The sequence below is a fragment of the Calidris pugnax genome, unplaced genomic scaffold (genome assembly GCF_001431845.1).
Source record: "Calidris pugnax isolate Ruff unplaced genomic scaffold, ASM143184v1 scaffold17, whole genome shotgun sequence".
Classification (NCBI taxonomy): Eukaryota; Metazoa; Chordata; class Aves; order Charadriiformes; family Scolopacidae; genus Calidris; species Calidris pugnax.
In genome coordinates this window covers 7,073,105-7,099,481 of record NW_015090794.1, presented here as the reverse complement: position 1 = coordinate 7,099,481, position 26,377 = coordinate 7,073,105, and the positions used below count along the sequence as shown (strand labels likewise).

General features: G+C 34.2%; 1 protein-coding gene across 1 annotated transcript in view; it reads right to left on the bottom strand.

Moving 5' to 3' along the window:
* SNX29 (sorting nexin 29) overlaps window positions 1-26,377 on the bottom strand; it is a 128,157-nt gene that overhangs the window by 22,630 nt on the left and 79,150 nt on the right. The window contains exon 21 of the mRNA XM_014936206.1: window positions 10,974-11,113. Coding sequence (XP_014791692.1) covers window positions 10,974-11,113 — 140 coding nt within the window. The remainder of the gene's footprint in view (window positions 1-10,973; window positions 11,114-26,377) is intronic.

Genomic DNA, 26,377 nt, shown 5'->3' with positions numbered 1-26,377 from the left:
CATGACAAAAATCTACTTGATGGAAATATGCTCATAAATACTTATTTGTGAGGCCTGTTGAACAATTCATAGCAATTAACTTTGCAGAGCAAGTCTCAATGTCTTTTCTGAGATGGTAATTGGTGTAAGAGTCATACTATTTGAAAGTGAAGTTGATTTATATTTTTTTTAATGGCAAGACTCAATAATGAGGCAATAGATATAATACATTAAACCCTATGGTATTATGGAGCTGCTGCATGACATACCAGTTTTATTGAGCATCACACCAAGGCAAACAAGTGACAAACACCTTTTCTTTTAGGTGTCTTAGTCTTGGAACAATAAAACACTGAGGTGTTTCATTAGGGTGAGTTTAGAAGGATGTGTTTCTGTAATACTTTCACTATTACCCATAATCTGCAGGAGAAAATATTTTCAATTGTACTTGTACTGAATACTGAAAGATTTCTGGCTCAGTACTGCCTTAAAAGTGAAAGACTGAGAAAATGCAAGTGAGAGCAAGTTAAGTGTGAGCAAGAGTGAGAAAACGGGTGGGCAGGAGTCAGACACGTGCACATAAAGAGATTCTTTCACCTGAATAAAACCTGTTTACATTAGGCACTCTCTTAATAAGACCAACTGCTGGAAAAAGAAATACAACTTACAGAAATGCAGCTGAGAGGAATAAAGAACTAAGAAAACCAGAGTTTTTAGTCCTTTAACAACTGAGAAAAGGATTAACAACTTCGAAAATAGCTTTTAACATATCAAAACATCCAAACTTTCACTTTGTTCAAATTTTGATCTGAAATCTAAAGAATTACAACATTTGTATGTAAAGGAGATCTTGCTGATAATTTTTTGTGCCTCCCGTAAATCATTAGGAGCTCTGCATAATATTCTTCCTCATTAAAAATTGTCACTTAAGCTCTATCAAGTAGTTACTTGCCTGCTAACTTCTGTAAAACTACTAACAGCAGAACCAAGTTGAAGTCAGCAGATATCTTGAGTGCTGATGGGTATTTGGAATATATCTCCACCTACAGCAACTGTCTGAAGACTGTGAATGCTGCTAATAGTATCACCATGATAACTATCCTGAAATTAGGACACCATGGACTGAAAACTCTTTGGCTGGAATGTATATGTTAACTCAGAATGGTTATCAAAAGAAAATCGTACACTGAAAAAACATTGATGGAGAAAATGTCAATTCTGTTAAACGTGGAATAGTTAGAGAATGCCACTCTGTAGCCAGGGCAGACGAGGGGGGGAACACCAGGAACACGAACACAAATTTGGATATATCATTGCTCTGATCACAAATCCGATTAAGGAGCTTTTATCTCTACAATACCTTTAATGGCATCTCTGTACTGCAAACTGCCCCTTGGGATCAAAAGAGAGGAGAGCAAATAAAATTTCATGCTAGTACAGATATATTATTCTTCCCAGCTTAGGTAACATCTTCTGTAAGTATTTCAAGGGAGTGTTTTTCCATATACACACTCTGAGCTGACATAAGTGTGCTGGAAAAATCCTCAAAGATAAACTAAAATTTGGTCAATTTTGTACTCAAGTTAAAACAAAGCTTGCTTAACTCTTCTGCAAAGTCTTTCACACACAAAAGAATAAAACAATTCTATAGTTTGCATTACGGAGGCAATCATCTTCCACAGGTAATTGTCTCTTCCTAGCTAAATTTACAGATTTTAGCATTGACTCAGACCATTTAAAAATAACCAGTGGTAATAAAGCAAGAAATAATTTTGCAAACTTTAGGTCTGAACAAAATAGCAGGATGCAGGACAGTTCTTTATGACATGGAAAGGACGAGCAGGGTTGCCACAAATGCTATCTGACAGACTCAACATGCTTTTCCAATGACTATTCAAGTTTTTGGTGTCCTATACTTTAAAGCCAGCATCAAGGTTTTAGTTATTTAACAAATAATTTGTAAAATCCCAGATGGATCACATGTAAAAGCAAAAAATACAACCATAACACCATCTTCATTTGTTTGGCTAACACCAGCTTTATAAAGCCAAATCCTTCTAGTAAGCCTCAAGTACCAGGATTTCTCTAGAATTCCTTACTATAGTCAACCCATCTTCATTTTACCATTAAGCATCCTGTGTCTCTCCCTCTTTGTTCTTGCCCTCTTTATCCCCATTTCCACTTCCCCTGCTAGATTTTTTTCCTTCCTCATTTTCCTCTAACATTCATAAACCCTCTCAACTACTCAGAGCAGGAAAAGGAAAATTTAATACATTTGTAGAATGTCATGTAATACACATCTTCAACGTCGATATGTGCCAAAACACAAAATAAAAGACAATGTAACATCATAATACAATTCTTGCAGAAGGAAAAGAGACTAAAGCATGAATTCTCATATACTTTGACCAAGCAATCTTTGCCCTACTTCTTCACACTTCAGTTAGATCAAAACAGGCTTGATGCTTTTTTTAAGTTTGATGTCAAGCCTCATAGGTTATGAGAGACTAAAAACAAAACTGTCAGTTACAAAGTGAGGAATGCAGAAACCAAGAATAACAGCAAGACAACTCTATGTTTGTTAAGAACAATCCACTCCAAATATTTTAATTCTACCATCAGCAAAAATTCCACAGAAGAATAGTTCATTTTTGCAACGGAACATAGTGCATTATCTGAACAGGCTAATCAAATTTTAGATATCTCAGATATTTTTACTTCAACAATCATCAGTGCTTGGCAACACAGTTCTATTGAAAGATAAATATTGTGAAATGTCTCTACATAGTTTTATAAGTAGATCAATCAATTAACATAGCAATAAATTAGTTTCATTAGCATGTTTCTGGCATTAGGAGGTGCTTTACTAATTAGAAGTCACATATTTAAGCAAATACTACTCCTAGTTTGTTCATGTAAATTATATTCCTCTTTATCACAGTGCTTACTTACTGTTGTAGAGCATTACCAAGATCTGTTAAAGAGAAACTCAAGTCATTTAGTGCCAAGTTGGTAACACAAGCTGCCACTTCAACGGATGCAATCAGGTAAAAATCTGGCCACTAGCCACAGTACTTTAGAATGCATTAACGGAATATTGTCATTTATTCTATTAGAAGGCACAGCTATATGTTTAATAGCTTTAAGAAGTGTCATGCCATCACCAGCTCACTTTTTGAGAAATTAGTCTATTCAAAATTGCATTTATAACTTCCTTAGTTAGCATCAACATTATTTTGCAGTATTTCAGGGACTGCATATTTGTTTGCTTTTCATCTTATTGTTTACCTAATAATGCACTAACAGCAGAACAAAAGCACCACATACACTGCAAATCGAATGGACAGGACAATTTTGGTCTCATTTCCAATTGCTCCAAGAACTTCTGGGCTGCACCAGCAGACCCAACAAGTCTTGTAGAATGTGCCCAAAAAAATTTCAGTATAAAACTTACGTTAACTAGTATTTCCCAAAACACTTATATAACTAAACACCATAAATCCTACATATATAACTGATGCAATGCTTAACTAAATATATAACCATACCCTAATTACATGGATGTCAAAGGAATCATCTCAATGAGTATTCAGCACTCCTGTATAAATAGTCTTATCAATATCTGAAAATATTCCAAGCTAACTTTTTCTACAGAATAAAACAAAAACATTCACTGCTGGGTTAATACAGATGTTTGTATATGTGTAGGCTTTTGCTTATTTCTGTTACATATAGATAGTATGGAATTCAAATAAGAGGAGGCATTCTTATTCATTCAATGCATAAATTCTGTATTAGCTATAATTTCTGCTATTTACTTTACACGCTAAAGAAACATACTTTAGAATTATTTTGCTCTTTCATAGAATCATCTTTTGCAGCTTTTCATCCAGAAAGACTAGTTAAATAAGAGCTATACTGCTGCTATAAATACAGTACTATCAGTCCAGCTAAGTAAGTCCTAAAGGGAGAAAATAATTAGAATATTTTAGAAACCTCTCTGTAGCTGTAAAATTGCCTTCTTATAAATCATACAATGAGGCAGAGAACATTAGAACGTGACATGAGCAGAATAAGATTACAAAAACATTTTTCACCTCATTTGAGATTAAGATTTCAAGTCCTGCAAACAGAGAAATTTATAAACCTAAAATTCCTCTAAAATTTTTATTAGTTCATGAAAACCTCATCTCAATACTGTCACTAGCCAAGAACACAGTAAAAGCACTGTTTTAAATAGTTTTTCTCCTCTACCTTTATACAGAAATATATTAATGCCTCTGTATTCAAAGATCTTATTTTAAAATAATATTCCACATGTTTCTGTGGAAAGGTTTTAGTTCATTCTTTATACTCAAACAGTGCCCATCTCTGCTGTAAACTATTCCTCTTGTTGAGAGATGAAACTATTCAATGAAATACAACTGATAGACTAGTTTGTAGTTAACTTTGTAAGTCTAAGCAAACGTTTTTATCCCTCTAAAATATTTTGAAAGTAACTTTGAAAGGGTCAATTTTCAATTTCTTTAAAACACAGAGATACAACATCCATAGGAACCTCACCATGATTTTCTTAAAAGAGTAATTTCATTTATGCTTGAAAGCAACATTTTAATACCAGCAACGGTATTGTATCGAGGTCAGCATTCTTTTTACTTCTCATGCCTTTAATATACGCATTTAAATGTTCTCAGTGACACACTGACAATTGCAACTGAACTAGAGATAAAATCCAAACCAAACCAAAATTCTTCAACCCACTAACAACAAATATATATTCTTCCACATCATTATAAGTTTGTGGTCTGCAAGACCAAAAGCAGATACTTGGCTTTACATACTGTTCAGTGATAAATAAATCTTAGAATAATATTTCCACAGCAACATTGTTTTTTTCAGTGGCTGATTGGTTTGTACTGAAATTTGCCTGTTGGTACCTGTATTTCTCTACCATGCTTCTCATAACTTTACCTTCCAGGAAGGAGGAACCATTTACAAAATGAGAAAGAGAAGTAGAAACAGTGAAATTTTCACTACCATTTTAACTTGATGACTCAAAGACAACTGATACAAAACACCTAAGAACACAACTTCTGGTATCAAATGTTGCCAGTAATGTCATCCAGTGAAATGAAGACAACATTATTTTTTTTTTAACATTACAATCCTCTAATCATCACGGAGAACTGATAACTCCTCTTGTGTTCAACCACATCCTGCAGACATCAGTTTCTCAGAATCTGCTTTAACGTCTTTTTCTGATGATTTACTGAGCAGATTCTCTGCTTTCTTTAAAATGTACATTCAAGCAGTTACCACAAGAGAACAAATGTCCACCTCTGCAGCTCAGCAGAATGTATAATTAATAGTTATCTAGAAACTGTTGTAACATGTAGCTGTGGCCTAGAAAATGAAATTAAAAAATACTCAGCACAGTAATCTGTGAAAATATTCACAAAATTCTGTTTATACCATTCATGCATATATTTTAACCCAAACATTTGCATTGCTGAAACAAAAGAGTCAATGAAGTGGCAGTATTCTTATTTGAATAGCATTGCATAGCTACAAATGTTTTTTACTAGTTTCACACTGTTTAGGCTTTTTTTTTTGTTCACATATAACATCTGTTTAGCCAGCTGTATATTTAGCTAACACTTCTTTGTGCAGGATTTACATAAAACACAACTCGAGTTTAAATTGCATGTTCAGATTTTGGGAAATCATAGATTTATAGACTATTTGAGGTTGGAAGGCACCCGAGGAGATCGCCTATCCAATCCCTCTGTGTAAGGTTGCCCAAGTATAGTGGACATAGTATGTCCTGTCCAGTCTTTAATATCTCCAAGGATTGAGTATCCACAACCTCTGGCCAGCCTGCTAGAGTGTTTCATCCCTTCAGTTTACAGTAAAAAATATTATTTTTCTTGTATTTCAGATTGTGTCCATTATGATGGTGATGGGAAGAAAATCTTTATCTTCTAAAATTGAAGATATTTGATACAGAAACCACAGAGACAGAAAAATGTAACATCACAACATTTTAGTGTAGTTCTTTCACAACTTTTTACAGCTTTTATCATATAACCTATTTTATGAAAGACTCAATTACATGGGTCCAAAGAATTGTGATGCTTGTTGCCAAAGATCTCTCCTGTTCTTAAATATGTATTTACAAAGAGCTAACGTGCATGATATTTTTCAGATAGTTTGATAAAAACACAAGTGTACTTGTTATAACAACTTTCATTTATCTGTAACGCACCAATCGTGAGTGCAAATAAATGTTAATTTAAGTAAGTATTAAGAGACAGGCCTTCACCAGCTAGCAGATGTAGCAATCTAACTCAGCAGTGCCAAATCTTGATGTAAGTTTTGCTCTGCATGGACTGGAAAATTTAACTTGTGATGTCAATTTCATAATTGCAAAAAATTTGTTATTCAGCATGTAAACAGACAAATTAGCAGAGCCAGAATCTCTTTTTTACATTAAGACATGAAAATGGACTTTAAAGGAAACTATTTGACCCAACCTGTGACTGAGCTAATGCAGCATTAAAATTGAAAAAAATATAAACCAAGATTACGAATGATAGAGACTGACTACAGAAAGAACACATTAATGACGGCTCACAGCATAAGGAATCAAAACAAGTTACATTTCTACGATTAACCACTAGAATTTGATACAATAATGAAGATAAATGCTAGCAAACCGATTCACATTATTTTACTGCAAACTGTTAACTGTATCTGAGTTTCAGAATAAAAGTAATTTCTTTCTTTATGAGTGCCAGGCTATTTCATAGAGATCAGTTAAAATATTTTGCCTCATTGGATCTGTGCCTGATTGTATGATATCACTGCGCTTGGAAGTGAGAAATCCCCAAAGTAACAACCTCACAGCAAAGATTTTAGCGGATTAATCAGTGGATTCAGTCTTAGAGACATTAATTTTTATTTCTGTTCACTATAATCAAATTCTAGGAACTAAATCACACCTTAAAAGTGATTAAATTGAACTGACCCTGCAATTTTCATCTATAGGATACCTAATCAGACATAACCTTAATGGGATTTTTCATTTTCACAATGAACTGTGGTCACTTCATTTTACAGTGAGAAGAAACTCTTTAAGACCAGATAAATATTTTTTTTATTTTATATTTCATTGCTTCCTAATAGACAGATCTAATACCCTACATAATTTTTATGCATATTAAGACTGCATTTTTTTTTTCTCCTGGACTAAGGTATCACTACTCTCTACAACACAGTCCTATGACTAATATCTCAATGTTCTGTAAATGCTCTTTCATTAATAAAGATGTAATCAGCAACTACGCACACATTTGTGCTATATAGAACATATTAAATATATCAGAATTATTATTTGTATTTACAGTGTTTAAAATTAAAATCTTACTCAACTAATATATTATTAAACCTAACAGAATAGAATAATTGTAGGTACAGCACAAAAGTTACAACTGAGTAACGTACTAAACACTTCACAGAGTCCATCATGTTCAAGATCTCCTGTTAACAAAGCTCAAAATCCATTAACAAAGGACACTGGAGAAGATGGCAATATGCAGTGGAACTGAAATGCATTTTCTTTTAGATGCTTTTCTTATTCACCAACATTGCCAGGTCATGAGTCAGAAAATAAAGGGCATTGAGAATTCAAATGACAGCCTATCATCAACAATGATACTTTCTAGAATGTGCTCCTTCTATCATTGTCTGAATGATCTTTATATTAATTTAATACTGCTGCTCTAGCTGCAGAGGAAGAGTCCAATATCTCAGAAGAAAAATGCATTAAAAACCCACTTTGTCTAGTATAGATGAGGTATATAGTTATTTTGCTCAACAGCTAAGCTTTTCCAGAATCCCACTAATATCCCCATAGAGAACTATCTACTCCAGCTAAGAGAGAATGCAGATACATCTATTGTGTGAGAAAAAAGCTCCAAGGAAATAATTCACAGACACATATATGAACAGAACTTTTTTGCCATAATGTCCAGATATCAAAGAACATTCTTGAATCCACTGTAGTCCATTGATTCATGTGGTGTGTTAGGAATTATGAAATTGCCAAATGCAAAATTCTCCCTAAAAAGAAACATAGTCTTTTTGCAACCTATCATATAGCTATACCTGAAAAAGGTTAGCATCAATGCAGTGCATCATATTGGTGTTTACAGTTTGTTGGCAAGTGGTGTTGGCAAATTTCCTTGAGTAAATCTCCTTGAAGAAATAATCTTCCTTAGAGATAATGAACTTATTTTGTATTACAATGTTTCACATACTAAATTGTACCCATATTGACAAAATAGGTTACTTATGTGTGCTGTCTTCTCAATAAAACCTTGCTCTTTGCGAAATGAATTGTATCTCTCTCACCCAGTGCATTACATTTACTAGAAGAAATAGGGTTGGGGTTCTTTGGTTTGGTTTGGGTTTTTTGGTGGTTGTTTTTTTTCATCAGCAGAATAGTGTAGTGGTGTTTATTCTGACTTGGGCATTATTGGCAGAACACATTACCTGGGGTTGTGATTGTGAACCTTTTCCTGTGCAGGTCCTCATACCTGGCACTTTTTTAATAAACAAAACCATGAGATCTGAATTTGTTTACACACTTAAAAAAGAGATGAGATTAACTATCAGGAAGCAAGTTAACAATTAACTGAGACAGAAGAGGAAATTTGTTTTCTCTTCCTGCTTTTAACATAAGTGGCTAAGAGATTATAAATAAACTATTCTTGAAATGTCATTTCTCAAAGTAGAATAACAATATACTGTAATAAAGTAATTCTGTATTAAGAGGGAAAAAACCAAACCACCTGAAAAGTAGTTTCTCAGTACTGTTCTCTCTCACAGTTAAATCTCACAGTATGGCCACTGTTGAATTGTACAACTAATGATAGATTTTTTGTTTAAATATGTGAAATTCTAATAATTGAAATTAAATAAAAATCTGAAAACACAACAATTCTCATTAAAGCATGTACATAATGCATCACAGTTCAAGTAATGAACTGCTACTATGAATATGTTTTCCATCAGTTAAGGTCACAGCTTCATATTAATATTTCTAACTAGAGTATCCACAGTATTTCTTAAACTAATAGCCTCTGGTTGAAACTGCTGTCCCTTTTTGTCATATTTTAATATTAGTTGTGTTGCTATCTTTATGGCCACTAGTACTGTTGAGGTAATGGTAATTACTCCAGCAACTCAATGTACACCTGAAACCATAATCATTTATTAAAATATCTTATACCCCTCAAAGCTTGACATTTAATTTCTTTCATAAGCAATCTGGTTGAGGAGGAAAGACTAGCTAGCCTTGACTCGCAGATGTTATTGCACATTACCCCTTGTCTGTGTGGAACTCAGGATAATCAACAGTAACAAGACAATGAAAAGATGGGACCTTAAATAGCACACTGGTTAGAATTTATCTTCGTGCTCTACATTTAAAGCAGCAAGTTATGAAATGAAGTTGACAAGAAATTATCAGTTCACTACTTCACACAGCTATACTTAACTGCCTTAAAATAAAATATAATTGGACAGGAAGCGCAAAAATTATATGAGCTGAGAATTCAACTGCAAGTGTATTTTGTATTTACCCCCCTGTTCTTTAAAAAACATAGTGAAGTGCAACACGAGAGACAATTTCTTTAAAATGACTTAACAAAAAGCCACATACAGGGCCCTCAATTGAAAGTACTTGCAACCATTTCAGTCTTTACAGCCTTTAGTCAAACTCTACGAAGTAGGTTCTAAGGGGGGAAAAGGTGTCTTGAGATGTTTGTCCCTACAGATATCATTTTGGCATTTATAATAACATCATCAAAATGCCTCATCAAGTTGATTTTTGCTTCTTCAAATCCAGGAAAAAATTGGGAAAAAAAAATGAATGTCACAAAATACACCTTGGCATTCTTCCATTTATCTATTACATTTTCTAATAAATATAGCTTTCTTGAAATAAAGTTTCAACTTGAAAATCTGGAACTCCACATAATACCATGTAAATAGTACAGCCAAGGATGCACGCTTCTACTGAAACATTTTCATTTTAAATTGGTCTTGGTTCTGCAAATTGATTCACAGGCTTGGATGCACAATTCCTATGCAGAGGCTTATAGACAGCAAATTTAATAAGATGGCTTAGTATGAACTAAGTATGTATGTTCAATCTATACATAATTTTTACAAGCGTAGTACTGAAACGCCATTATACTGAAAAATTATTTCTGAAAGAAATAAGTTAACACCACTTTCAAAAACAAATATTCATTAATATTATTTCTTAAATAGTTCTAAATATCATTTATAAACACTGTAAGGAACAATATTTACAGCAAAATAAAAAAGACTTTAACAGATGATATCTCTTGTATGGTTGCATATCAAAGGGTTTGTTTTGAGATTCTTAACAGATGACTGTGTTAATCTATTTCTGGACATACTCAACGTTAATGTTAATGAAATCAGAACACAGCGTCTGCAGATTGCAAAATTCAGCTAGGAAGAGTTCAATAGCTTAACTTTTTAATTTTGTTAGTAAGTACCCTAGTAGTGCTGCACCCCCATCCCCCAAAACAAACCTAAAACCAAAACTACAAACCCCACACAAACAAAAGCAAAACAAAGCTGAAAAAGACCAAATAAAAGAAATAAAAAATACCTAATATTTGAAGAGCATGTATGGATTCCAGATTTTGAGCTCACTTAAATATAACTGGATGTTTTACACAATGAATTTTCTTCAAAGTCACCATTTAAATAAACAAAAAATACTATATATAGCATATATTCATTTAAATATAAAAAAGCACTTATAAGTTAAACAGGAGTCTTCTATTTAAAACAAACTCTGTTCTCTGTTTTAAAGATTTTGGAGATGCTGGCATTACATTTGAAATAAAGTATGATGAAGAAAGTATATTCTTGACTACTTGACAGATACTTACACAAAAAAGGGCATCAGCTGAATAAGAGTCTCTTTTTTGGGATTGGCTGTGAATTCTGGCACAGTTTGAATAATTTTGTTCATTACATTCCTTAGGTAATTTTGTAGCTGCTTGCGGCGCTCTTCAACAAACTTTGCATCCTAAAAATAGAAAGGAAAAAATATAAATGACACGAAGAATGTGTTTTTCATTTCTATAATGTAACTAAACAGCCCTAATAAACACAAAATTTGATCTTTTGATGATCTGTTTATTATGGCTAGAGAAATATGTTGGCAGTACGTAAAAAACCCCTTGATCTGTCCCTCTTAGAGATAAAGGAAAATCATGCAACCTAATAAAAACCTGTTTCACAAAAACATCCACTGACAGGATGCCGAATTCTCTCCTTGGCAGAATGTCTCTTCTATGGACCAGAATTTTTTTCCTAATAGTAGATCTCCACGAAATACTACAATCTTAGAAAGGCAGTGCATCACAGCCGCGTAGAGGCAGTGGCGTAACAATTCATGTGATTCTTTTTGATATCCAGAATTACCAGTCTTTGCAGAAAGAAATACTGACTTATTCCCACAGTTTCTTCACAACTCTTACTTTTCAGATGTTGGGTACGCAAACTCCCAAATGGATTAATATTTCTCCAGCTTTTTTATGTTAATAAATTATTATTTTGTGTTTTCCAATAGTAAATTACTTTTTTAAAGATTACATCACAACTCTCATAAAACTGCTTTACAGAATTTCCTGTAATATTTTAGATCTCAGGATTTTAAACTATATTGGCCCCAATAAATAAAATGATTCTATAAACTCCACATTCTGCTGAGTGATTTACAAATTAGAAGTCTAACAGCCAGCACAACACCATGCATCCTGTAACTTACATCTAGCTTAAAATTTTTCCTGTGAGGGATCACAATTACAATGAACTACAATATAAAGTCTACACATTTCACAGTAACATAAGACCATAATAGGTTTACAATGAAATGAGGTGCTGGCTGATTCATGGTACAGGCTGTATGCCGTATCTCAGAAATGCAGGCATTTTGATCACCTGGTTTAAATGTCAGAGTATGTTCTTTGGGCATGAATCCAAAACTATTATTAGACAATTACAGCTCCCAAAGGAAGACTATTACCTATAAGATGTGTCTATCCAACCTGTATTATTTAACTGTGTAAGAAAAGCCGTTGAAACAAATTCTTGTTTCTTGCTAAAAAAATGACAACCCACCAACAAAACACCATAAATACATTTGACAACACTGAATAAATTCATTGTACTAAAAAGGTTTGAGCCATGCTGCCATGCATGGAAGGTAAATCTGAAGATTTTTCCTTCCTTAGGTAAACCAGACTAACTCATCATCAAAGCCAGGATGCTCCTTTGAATTCAGGAGGACTGCTGTAGAGTCCTAGAACCCTTATTGATATTTTTTGTTCTGTTCTTAGCCCTCATTAGAAATCACCAGCGACAGCACTATTTTTCAGAGATAGAATAAAATGAGAGAAGATTCTGAATGACATTTCTCAAAGTAGTAATATAAATTCATAGAATTAAAAAAAAATAAAAACCAACCAATGTTAAGTAAGCTACACTAGCAAATATTGGCAATTAATCCTTTATACTAAAAATAGCCTCATTTTTAATAATTTAAGGAAGTCTCTTCTGCTCTTCTCTTTTATTTGCATGTGATTACTTAATGATATGTAATTGTAATTACTGCAACATTTATAAATTGCTGAAGACATACATACTCAAAAGTGTCAAAAACCTAAGCAGCACTTGTGCTGTTTAACTAAGTTTACAAAATTTCAAAATATATACAGATTCAGTTTTTTGATTTCTAGATAAGAACTTACACAGATGTGTCCAGACCTGTTTCACATTCCAGTTTTATATTAATACAGGTAATAATCAAGATCAGTGTGAAAATAAAAAAGCCCTATGTATTATATGGTTTTCTACTTCTATCAGCCACATTATTTTTCAGCAACATACACACACTACACACACAAACTGTGTAGCAAGTGATTCTACTGTTAATTGATTTACTGATAAATGAAGAAATGAAGTCTGAAAACTCTTGGAAAGTGGTACTTTATTAAAAAACAAAACTGCATTGTTGACACTTCATGCCATGCACTCTGCAGAGTCACTCACCCAGTACTCCACAACTGAGTGCAGTTACTACTCAAACGGAACAGAGCAACAGCTTGCTCCGTGCCCCGCTGCACTGACGAAGTCTGGACAAATGTGTGGAACAGAAGTCTATACAAGCTGTTGGGAAATGTTAAAGCAAAAATTTTAATATGTGGCGACACATAATATTAGAATAAAATGGAATGCTAATAATAAATGACAGTGTAGTGCAATACTAATTAACTGTCACTAACATAAATTTTAATATTTTTCCTCTTTTCACTAACATTTTTATTCCTACTGGTTCTTTGACTAGCTGAAGAAACAGCCTTGTCTTCCCATCTCTTCACTCAAAGAATTTAAAGTATCACATCATCACATTGGTAAGGACACTAATTTGCTACCATCAGTTGTGTGAGGCAGAAGACAAGTAAGTGTGGCACGTAGATCTCAGAGAAGAAAAAGGCTGTGGAACAGCTTTGGTTCTGAAAGATGTAACCACGTGAGTAGTGGTGATGTTTGGCACGTGAGACCATTTCAATCACGGAGTAATCCCCTCCCTGGTCTTACTCCACTGTGTATAACGGAGGCCGGGGGAGCACTGCTTGGTTCCACGAGCCTGGTCCTAGCACAGGCACAGCTCAGCCCCACTACACTGCCTTGACTCTCCTTTCGTCATTTCCACCAATTATGTTTTCAAACTCCAAGGAAAATCTCCCTTTTCAAAGTACCATGCTCATTAGCACTTTCTCAGTTCTGAGGTTTTTTTAGTCACAAATCCTCAACAACAGTTGAGGATTCCAGTCAAATCATTTCAATTACGTTAAACTTTGCTCTTAAGCAGAAGCTGCATTCATTTAGCATGGCTTCAGTACTGCAGACGTATTTAAATAAATACATCTTTTTTCACATGCAGAACCACTTTGTTAAAAACACAGGAACAAAATACTGAATGTAGGAACTTTCTATCCCTTATGTTATTGTAAAAAATCTCATTAGCTACAGACAACAATGGCACAAAGGAGTTTTCTAATTAAGATTGCCAGAACATGCCTGGGGAATGCATTTTTGCTGTTTACAGCTGATCAAATTAGTGCTTAAATATAGCTATTTTTCTGCCACTTATTCAAGTGAAATACAGAAAATCTCAGAAATTAAACTCAGTCTGAAAACAGTTAAAAATACTCTTATAGCCTGATATAAATTTTATCTCTAAAAAAAAAAACCTCTGTGCATGAAATTCTGTACCATGCCCATTGTCCTTACCAGAAGAAATGTAAACCAAGGTCAAAATGATTCAGCTGTAGGTCTATGCTTTATCGTCAAAGGTGCATTTTGCAACAGCAGGTCAGCTGCTCAGAGGACTTATTTCACCACAGAGTTGTTATTGCCAAATTGTTGCAGTAATAAAGAGGTTTGTCACAAAATAGTAAATAGAATAATTGGTAATAGAAAACATAGCTGGTTCAAAGCCTGGCCAAATTACAGAGGTAACTGTTACCCTCTTTTCATTGGACCCAATTATCTACACCTGAAATCTTGTTAGTATTTTATATTCCAACTCTTAAACAGTATTTTTATTTACAAGCAAAAAGTAAAGGAATTTAGATTTGCATCAGTGACAAAACCCCATACTTTTAGCACATATCTTTGGCGATTATATGAGATTGTATCTGTCAACAGAAATCTACATTTGCGTATCCATTCACACAGGAAACAGCAAAGATCTTTCCCTAAGAATCAATATACAGATTTATGTATGCTCAATATCAACGTACTTTGGGAGCAAAGTAATTTTGTTAAAATTACAGCTACATATACTTTTGCAAAAAAAAAAAAAAAAAAAAAAGGCATTTTCACAGTTTTACAGGTTAGATTATATAGTTTCATTTTTAGGAAAATAAATGCATGTATGGGAAGATAAAGTAACAGTACTAAATAAAAGCACACTTTCAGAATCTCACTGAAGAGAAATCCTGCTAACAGTTGAAAAAGGAAACCTGCTCTCAAAAATATGGATGGAAACTATTACAAAGATCAAAGGTATTTTCTGAAATTGAGGTAAGAAAAATGTATAGAAGAAACGGCATGAGTAAGATGAATAAATAGTAATTCTTGTCTCTGTCAAGGACAAAGAGCTTGTGTCCTGAATCATCAAGCCAGTCATTTGACCCGTTGGGAGCAGAATCACAATGAAGATGTTCTCCTTGCCTCATAAATGCCTCTTTTTAATTGCAGGAATAGTTTATAAATTTTACCTGCCTTTATCACGTATGATACTTTTTTCAAAAAACAAACAAAGCACCACTAGCAAGAGCTCTGGACAAAAAACATTCAGTTATTTCAAAGGTGGCTATAAAAATAAATTTTAAATAATTGTGCACTGATTTTTTTTTTTTTTTCCCAGAAGCACATACCAAAAATGGCACTAAACCCAGCTTTATACGTATCTGGTTCCTATACTTTCAGGAGCTGTAACTGTTTATATGACACAAATTAAATCTATAATTTGAAATTGTAACAGAAAAAGCAGACTGTTCTATATTGTTTTTCTCCATTTTTATATAGAACATAATAGATCCTTCCATAACCAATTTGGCAGCACATGTTCTTAAGCATTTTCCTGAGTCAAGCCCTAGATGCTCTTTCCACAAATCTTTCCATGAAGGTATTTGAACAACTGGCTAAAATCTTACTAACTCTTTTGGAGCCACATATCCTCCGTGTGAAGGATTATTTATGGATGCCTACTATTTCTCTTTGTAATGATGCTGAAATTACCTTACTGTACTTTAATCGCAGCTCCCACCTGAGCAAAGTGAAAGCCTCACGTATTCAGCACCACCTGATCAACAACCCATGAAAGCACCCGTGCACAGAAAAGGAACTAGCACATGCCTAGATACATTTCCTACAACCATAATCAATTGCCCTTACTAATTGACTAAGAATCTCTCTTTCCTGTCAAAAGAAAGAGAGAGGGACTTAGTTACATAAAGAATATGGACAGATTCTGATACACATCTGTAGGGTATCCTGGCCAAAAATACCGCCAATTTATGGAGCGGAAACTTGTATCAGACACAAATTGTTAATGGACACTTAACATACCAACATTCACCATCCATTTGTAAGCATATTTTCCAAAAAAAGAAAGTTGGTTCTATTCTACCTCAAACCAGGAGAAAAAGCTACTACTGTTTCTGCGCAAACTACTGTCAAAGTTACCTCCTAGCTCACAGTTCAAGAGCATATGGTTTTGATTAAGAGTCCACAAAACTTCAGTTAACAAGCAGAACTGCTTCAGATGGGAGAAGCATCAAAACACATCTGGGAAAATATTTTTAATCTGAAATTAATGTCTCCCAAAATATTTTATGAAATTCTTTCTGACTGAGAATTTGCCAAGTTTCTGCCCACAGCAAAATGCTAATATCAAATTACAAATCTGTAAAAATGAGAATACACAATGGAAATCTTATAGACTCTCAACAGATATTAGAAGAAGATGTAAAGCTATAAAACTAAAAAACAGAGCCTGACATACCATATTTTATGTTACGCTGTTTTGCAGTTTTACATTACTAGCCAGGTGCATTCCAACTTGCATTTTAAATTGCTTCACACAACTGCTGGTTTTTCATATACACTGCTAGTATGTAACAGATGGCAAAACATTGATATTCTTCATTATTAATGGGACAGCTCACTTAAGATGTTTCAAATATTTTCCATGAGCTGTTGGAAATTATATGATTGCCATGGTTACCTGCAATGATTTAGGGACAGATAAAACACTTTTATATTCTGAGTTTGGTGGTGTTGCAATCAACATCATAACATCCTTCTGATGTCCTAACGATTATCTATCATTTAACTAACCTCCAGTTGTTAGCACTGGGGTAAAAAACAAAACCAAACAACAAAACCGCTCAGAGCTCAATCCAAGTCAATTAAAATAAAGGAAATATGGCTTTAGGACTTTAATGAGAGCTGTATCAACCTCTGATACCACACAATGCATCCCATCCTAAATAACGCTGACAGTAGTGCTATTCAAAGATGAACCTGAAAATGCAGAAATAAACTTATTATAAGCTATTCTAGGCTGGCCTAATATTTTTTCACCATCTTGGTCAACCAGTCTAGCGTAATTCTTGTATCAGTTTTTGTCTATTTAAAAGACATCAAGTCATTAACTTCAAAATGAAGCTGGAAATTAGAGCTGAAATGGGAGCTAATTAAACATTTAATTGCTGAGTCATTCTCAGTGTTTTGTGATTAAAAGAAAAATAGTGAGATAACAAGTATTAATTTTTACAGGGTAATTGGTACCTTTGCAAAGGCCACAATAAAACATGACATGAATACACCTGTCCTTCAGTAACTACTGCTTCATGAAACAGTTTTAGGTACAGCTTCCGATACTAAATATACGAAATAGTACCATATTATGCAAAAATAAACTAAATACATATTGAAACTACACAAGCTTAAAATTTCCATCCTACTTGTATTGCCAGTTTCTGTATGGCTAGTGTTATACAACAAAACAAGGATATACAATACATGAAATTGTCATTTTTCCCATCCCACTGTGAGATTTTTTTGTACATTTAATATTTAGTGGAACAAAGAATTTAAAAGGATGAGATACAGAGAAAAAAAATCAAGGAACTGTCAATTTTGAAATCTATCTTTCCTTAAACAGAGATTTACTGCATAATTGTGATTATTACTGTTTCTCTACTGATATAGATAGGTCCTGTCAATGTCTGGCACAAACTTATGTGGACAATTGCAACATTTTCGTTAGCATTTCTAATTTTTTGAGACTCAAGGCACCTCCTGCAGTACTCTGCAGAGCTGCTCAGCACAGCCTACCTGCTCAGTAAGGAAATGGTTGTTCGGAAGCTGTGCCATCCTTCTCGAGTCACCAGAAGACCTGCAAGCTGAGTCTATGCCTTGCAAATAAGGTTTTTATTCAAGTGTTAATTTTTGAAAAAAGTCTTACCTTTTATTTTGAGTAAGAAGGTAGTTTATATATCACGGCCTTATAACTACTAAGATTTATAGTCACATTAAGGTTTTGTCTGTGCTTTCTTAGAATACAAGTCCAGAGCACACTGTATGCTTACAGACACACAAAAGTGTGTAGTCCCCAGGCCCTATCGAAACAACAGACAATCCCATTTTGATAAATTCTTCTGCAGTGTAATAAATCTCAGTCAAACTATGTCTTGTACCTCTCTGAATTGGATCTCAGGCATTTATAGAATCCTGGAATCAAGTATGTTTCTTAAGACACCTGGCATTTTCAAGCTAGCAATATCATCCATCCAAAAGGCTAAACTTTCTCAAAACCCTCTTTGAGAAAATGTGTTAAAAATGAGTAAATATATCAACAGAAAAAAAAAGAAAGCTTGAGAATAAAACTAAAACTGATCTCCTTTTAGTGTTGTGTTTAATGCCACTGTTAGAACTCAATTGGTAATGTTATGCTAACAAAATTCAGTGTCATCTAAATATTTTTTTTATTTAAAGACATAAATGCCAACCATTTGTCAATTTGTCAACTGGTCAGGAATCAATTGTTCATTAAAATGCATCAATAGAAAACTGCAGCCTATAGCAAGACCCCTAAGGCTTATTTTTCGCTCAGCTATTGAACAGGGAAATTCTGTTTTCTCCTCAGACCAAGTATTATCAGTCTACTCTTTATTTTTATTCAGGAGATTCTGGAAACTACAACAACAGTTCATGAAACCGAGATCCATTTTTTTCACTAGCCTATATTACAGCAATAACTATCAACAATATTAGTTAAAATGTGTCTCGGTTCAGCGCTTCCCCCCAACACTGCAGTTTTCTTTCTTAATTTCTTTCTTTTATCAGGTTTGAAAATGCCCTGAAGACCAATAAAGAGACTCTAAATTTAAAACAACAACAAAAAAACAACCCCAAAACCCTTCAGAAACATGGTGCATACAGTGCTTACAGTGTACAAGCTTATATATGCAAGGTTCCAGTAATGCTTTCTCTTAAAAATAATAAATTAAAAAAACAGGTTAATGAGAAACTACAACTTCTCTTCTACCCTCTCAGCAAATAAAAGAAATTGCTTTCAAAATTCCCCACAAAGTTCACTAATAATTGTTTCTCTACCACATTTCAGTAAATATATTTCCTTCCCAGTAAAAACCTTCAAGCAGAACGTACGCCACTTCTCTCCTGTTGGATGGTTCCAGCAAGTCAGGAGAGGGGATACTAAGAGGTACCCATTGGCACAGACTGTCACAGAAAAACTGCTGGAGAGGATGGTTACAGGGGGCCACCCAACAGCCCAGAGAGCACCCTCTTGGCCAGGCCCCCCCTGGCAGAGCTGGCTGAGATAGTCTGCTGGTAACCAGCAGCACCTAAGACACCTAAAGGAGATCTGAGAGAAGGCTGCTGGCTTCTGGCTGTCTACACCTGTGGGCTAACAGTAGCCAAATACATTTATTTGAAATGTTTTAACTCTAGCAAGTAAAACTATGATTCTGAAAATAAACAAGTAAATAAATAAATTAATAGAGCCATTTACCGCCACAACTGCCAATAGTAGCAGGATACAAGATGGTCCTTGAAGTTAACTTGCATTCAAAAGACTAGATGGTCCTTTAACAGAAATTTTGTTTAGATATTCTCTAATAGGACAATTCTGTTTTCCAAAATAAAAACTGAATGAATGAGGAATATCGATATCAAGTGCTCATTATTGATAGTGCCTTCATGTAAAGATACTTTACATGGTACAATGAGGAAACCCAGATTTTTTCATGCAGGAAGTGTCTCTGGCATTTCACACCATCTGAAGTATTTACTATTTAGTTTGCTCCATTTTTAAAAAAAATTAACATTGAATATGTTTAGTACTAGCAATTGCACAAATAGTTGTAGAGCAAGTAAGACTAAAATTTAATGATATTTCTAAAACATTAGATTGGGGGGGGAGGGGGATGGTAAAATCAAGCAAATTGATAGGTACAGAAAGACAGAAAAACGTGGTTAAAATTTCAAATTCAGAGAAAGAGAAAGAAGGTCTTATTTTTATTTCTGTAATGAGGTATCCCTGCTGAGGTCTCCCTGAAAGGAAATTTATTAATCCAAGTAATTTTGTAATTTAGCATCACTATCACAATAAGAAATACATTTACAAAGTTATTTTTATATTTTCATTTTATACCAGGAGGCTACTAGAATACCTAAATGACGCATGAGCTGTTATAAAACTGCAATATTTTTATCTAGCAGGTGTCCAAGCAGCATATAAATTACATTACTTTCTTTTTTTCCCCCCATAATGTCATGATGTAAAGCAACACCATCTGAACTGTTTCTACAGGCTCTATCTTCAAGAATTTGTTAGAATAAATCACTTCTCTTAACTACAGGATTACAAGACAGCAACAATAAAAACACCTCTTAACAGGTAAAGTTTTGTTTTGTAGACCCTAAATAATCCACGTTTCTTCTTCCTAAACTTAAACAGCGATTAATAGGTCATTATTACAACTTGAAAAGAAAAAGACTCAATTCACTATTTTCATGAAACGTTAGACCTGAGCACCAAATGAACATACTAATTCAGCAAGACATTCTGAAAGAGATGGAGAACTATGAGTTGGCAAACTGTTTACCTGTTAAATTAAACCACCAAAAATGAAATATACTATTCTGCACTGTGCTAGCTTTAACCTTCACGTTGAGTTTCAGGTAACCCAGACATTTCATACAACAGAACGTGAAGATGAAGTGCTTGCTATAAAGTATTTGTCATATAAAACCTAACCATTTCCTTCTGACTTATTTCTCTACCCTTAGATAGTGATATGACAAAAAAATGGAAATGACGAAGAACTGAAGGCTCTTTTCTAAAAATTGTATACAGAAAATATCCATTGCAGTCTTTTCCAGTAAAAAACCCAGAGGATCTGGATTCAAAATCTGAAATACTCTGTAGTCCCCCTTAGTGTGCAGGTGACAGTGTCAGAAGAGAGGTGTGCTGTGACTAGAAATCTTATGCCAAGTGTGAAACTATTTTTATTTTTATCTGTATGGTACTTCAATTAAGTTACCTATTTGAAAACTAGACTGTATTAATTTCATCTCAATAGCTATTTAAAGGTCATATTTCTTTAAGAATTTACCTTCCCAGTTGTGAAGTAACACGGCAAACTGAGGACATAGCTTCTTTTATGGCTTTAGAATGCCATTAAAATAACAGTGTTATAGAATTAATGCATGTGGCTATACATATAAGAGTAATTTGAGTTCCTTTCCCAATTTGAACGCAATGCAAATGGATTCCTTTCTTTTCTTTCTAACCATACCACTGCATAAGCATGTCTGTCAAATTTATATTAACTACAGTTTTTCTTAAAACCCACAAGGCAAAGTAGTATATGAAAATAACTCAATATACTAGTTGAATCCACTAAGACGGTTGAAAATAAAAATCTACTCACTTTGAAAATCAAAAATAGTATAGAATTTAGGCATCTATATTACATCATCCAAAAATCAAATTAAGTAAGCATTAACGAAAGCAATCCTTAACTCCAAATTTTTAATATATAATTTAAGGATTTATATTTCCAAAGCTTTTCTCCTTTAATAAATGTATTCCAATTCTGAAACAGCAGAGAGTCATCATTTTCTACTAATTCTACTTGAAGACATCAGATATCAAAGCTTTAGTACTAAGAAATATTTAGTCCACTGCCCCAAAGGCATCAGCTAGAAGTTTTGCTTTCTTCGTCACAGCTCCCTATGACAGTATGACTTTGACAAACTAATCTGATAAAGAACAGTTTCTATAAGCTACTAAACCCCTTAAAGTACAAAAGCGCATATATCTGTATTTCTGATTTCAATGCAAGTCAAACACATACTTAAATTTTAGGATGTCCTGAAGTGCTTTGCTGAATTGGGACAGAAAAACACCCAAGCCTAAAATGAAATCACTTCTTTCTCTAGGATTCTCTTTGACTCATCCTCTTTCAAACATTCCACAATTCTTCTGTTATTTTCCTGGTTAAACAGGAATTGTTACACTTCCTGCTTTAAACACTGTCAGTACATTAACTATGACAATCACATTTGCTATCATGGCAATAAACGTACATTGGACATGAAAATACAACTTGTGAATTGATTCCTTTAAACCACGAACATCATTTTCCATGTCAGTCTAGAATTATCGGTAGTGTTTTTATTAATGTGATAGTCTAGGATATTTATTGGAATAGTGGTGAAGTTGGAAGAAGTAGGAAGGGCCTTCTCCAGATCTGAAAGATGCAGGAAGTTTCATTCCTTGTTTCTGTCCCTCCCGAATGCTCATCTGTGAGTCAACAGTATCTCACAGTTCCACTGGATCACAACAGCAAACACGTACTGTGTTAACGTGTGTATACAAACTAGGTAATGTGAAGTGTGATGTACTGTGTGATGTACTGAGTGCAGGACAACACTGAATTCTGAAATCATGTGCTGTGTCACATAAATGTGACTGATGAAGGCAAACAAATATGTCTTTTCTCGAGGAGGCAGAAATAGCTCTACTGAGTATGTCTAACCTTAAAAGACAATTATGTAGCATCATGGCTTCTGAAAGTTACCAGCAAAGTAAGTTGTTTTTTCCTCAAACAGCTATCTCATCAAATCATTAGTCTCTCTCCTTGGTCCAAGCCAGTAGCAGCAACGCCTGTCCTTCCCACAGAAAACTACTTCCACAAAATGTTAAAAAATCTTAAACACCAGAACTGTATCTTAAGTACTTGCAGATCCATGAGCACTTCATGCCACAGAGACAGTAGAAAACAAGTGAAAAAGAGGAAGCAGTACTGGAGTCTTCACGGAAATGCACTGATCTGGCGACCTCTGTCCCTAACCCCAAAAGGTTCCCCTCAGGGGAAGCTGAAGGCCAACAACTGCTCAGCCAGGAACACAGGACACTGCTGCTTCCTTGACCTCTCCATGACAAAAAGCCTTACAGCCCTTTCCCTTGCTTCTTCCTCCCAAACTCCAGGGATGATGGGGGGCGTGTCCTTAAAAAACCTTATTCTTCTCACGCTCCTCCTCTTTTATCCCTTTCCAAGGGGTGTTTAGTACCTTCATCATTTGGTCTAAAAAGCAGCTTCTAAAGGGTACTTGTCTCTGAATAGACAGGTCCAAAATGGCAGATCAATTTTTTACAGGAAGGAAACGCATAACAGGAGTTACACATCAATTGCATGATGTGAAATAGTAAAATTCAAACTCTAATTTGAACAGCTTCAAATTACTTCACATATATACATATACACACACAGAGCCAGACAACTCTTTACTTGATAAACTTTTAAAAACCAAGGAATATTACAAGCATAAGACACAAGATATAGTCTGGCTTTTTTTATTCTCAATAAAATCTTTACCTCCTATACCTTTTAATCCTAAAATACTTATCCTGCAGAGCGTCTTAAACCCTTCATCCTCTTCAGCAACAGACTGAACACTGATAAAAAAGTAGCTATGCTGGCAGGGTAAAAAAATAAAAAGGAAGATATCTGCACCGTTAGTGTAAAGGCAGGATTTCCACTGACATAAATGGGAGAAAGAAAATGTCCCTGGTGAATAGAACTTTCAGAATTACAAGATACATTCCAAAAGCCAACTTCATATATATCCTAAATACTGTCTTTGATGTTGTCATATGCATACACATGTGTTTATATGTATATAAAAATAGATAACTTTTAAGATACATACACATAATATCTACAAACTTTTAAAATAATTACATATACAAAATAATCTACAATATAGCTTAGTCAATGATCGGTGAGAGGGACACATTTACTTTACTAAACTAATATTTGGGCATTAAATAAGTTATGGCTAGAGCAACAGCTCACAGACTTCAGTGGCATGGGCTAAAAATGATGAATGATGATGCTTTCAACATTTTCTCCTAGACAGAAAACTTATTTTAGATTTCTGTACTGTTCCTCTTACGGACTTGAGGAGTCACGGCAAAGTCACTCTCTTCTAATCTCAGAAAAGTGCTGCGTATCCTTTCTATACGGGGTATCCAATGTTTTAAAGGAAAGCAAAGGATATCATGCAGTCAAGTCAGCAGTCAGTGGAAAGCTACCTGATTCAATTTCTACACACTTAGGCAATCACTGAATTCACATCTTCGGTGGAAGCAAAGAACCATTTCTATTTTGATATGTCCTCTACTGTGACAATACCCTTGCAAGAGGATACTTAATTAGATGTTTACTCAGCTACTAAAATGCATTCTTTAAGCCTTATAATCTGCCAAATGCAGAAGTAGCAACTGAGATTTTAAGGACATTGCAATATTCGAAAAATCAGAGTAACAGTAAATATTCACATATTATATCTTAACCATTAGTCTGAAAGCAACATTCTAACAACTGAGACAGAAAGACAGCACCAACAAAGGTTCAGAAGGTAAATGTAAGGGCTCATCTTAAATGAAAAAAAAAAAAAAAAAAGAGCTATATTTCTATGCAAAAGCATTCAGGGATCCCTTTGTATTCAAGTATTCTCATCGTATGAAGCTTCTCTTTATGAGCTTCACATAACAGCACACTCTACGCTTTGGACATTAGGAACCTGACGGGTAGACTATCATCTTAAGCTTAGGCTTAAATTTAGGCAATCACTGAATTAATGAAGGTATGAATTCAAAAGATCCAAAGTACCTGAAGAGTAGCTAAACGACAAAAATCTATTTCATGCAAGAAACCATGGTTTGAAATTACAAATCTTGGTATAAAATACTTCGCAAAAAACAAACCAGGCTGATACATAGGGAGCATGTTTTAAGATTACAAAACCAAACATTTCAAATGTTAAAAATACAGGTCAAATCTGTAAGTTTTAAATGAAATGATCTGCAGCTTAAAAAAGAAGCACAAAAATATACGATGAGTATATGACATTTCTCTTATACACAAAAGAGAACAAATACGTTTCTTGTTTTCACTCAAGCAAAACATTGATAAACTGAAGGAAGAACACTTACTCTTGCAAGGACTACTTATAGAAATTTTGACAACTACTTGCTACCAGCACTGAAAGATCATCAGTAGCAAATATACAGCATGGGGACTAGTATATGTGAAACTTAATACAGGGAGTCTTGCAAGCATTATTGTTATATTTTCCTTCAGTAATTAAATTATCTGTTCTGACTTGTTTCAAAGCAACACTTATAAATCAAATTATTCTTTTCATGGCTTTACATTAGTTCTAACTTACTATATTCAAATGATTAAACTGATACACCCAAAATAAGGTTACCAACCTGAAAGGCAAATACAGTCATCTTTGTAACCGAAAAAAAAGGTACTTGTCCAAACAGTATTCATTCCTCTTCTCTGTTCATTTTCTACTAATTGGTTTTCTGTATATTAAATTTATTTTTCCTCAAGCATTAAAGCTAGTTTCTAATCCTACACACCTAATTTGAAAGATCATGAACAGGAACTGTTAAAATAAATTTTCCCAACTTAAAGCAAACAAGTGAAAGGCAAAAATACATTAAAAACATAATAATTAGAATTAACAGAAATATTTGATTCTTAAACTGTTCTTTTACAATTGTTAAATATTCCCAGATTTCACTGCTTCTCTATGACAATATATATGCAATAATAAATATTTGATTTTTTTCAGCTTTTTAGAATTCCCATTCTGCTGAAATTCTTTCTTTTTGAATTTTCCCTGTGTCAAACTCTGCAACTTTGCATTTGAACTTGATCTCCCTGAGTTCTATTGCAGTAAGCAGGAAAACTATGCAAGATTCTATGTTACTCTCTTCTAGTCATGTTCCCTCCTCAGAGCTCCAATATTTTGCATAGCAAAACAGTGGATAGTATTTTATGACTCTGCAGTAATAGTTTTAGCTCATTCTGCAGAAGATGGTGTCCTCTTGCGGTCTTGGAGGTTCCCTCAATCAGACATAGAACTGAACACGAAATTTAGCACTGGTATCAAGGGAGGTATTGATTACAGCAAAACCCTCTTTCAACGCCACTAACATTTAGGATAAGTATATCACCTTCATTAGCCTCACAGTACACAAACCAGTGTATTGAAGATATGCAATAAATAACATTATTCGGGTACAGACCTGAAGGATATAAAAGCACACAACACCATTTTCCAAAAAGTGTAAGATAATAATTTTTAGCCATTTTCA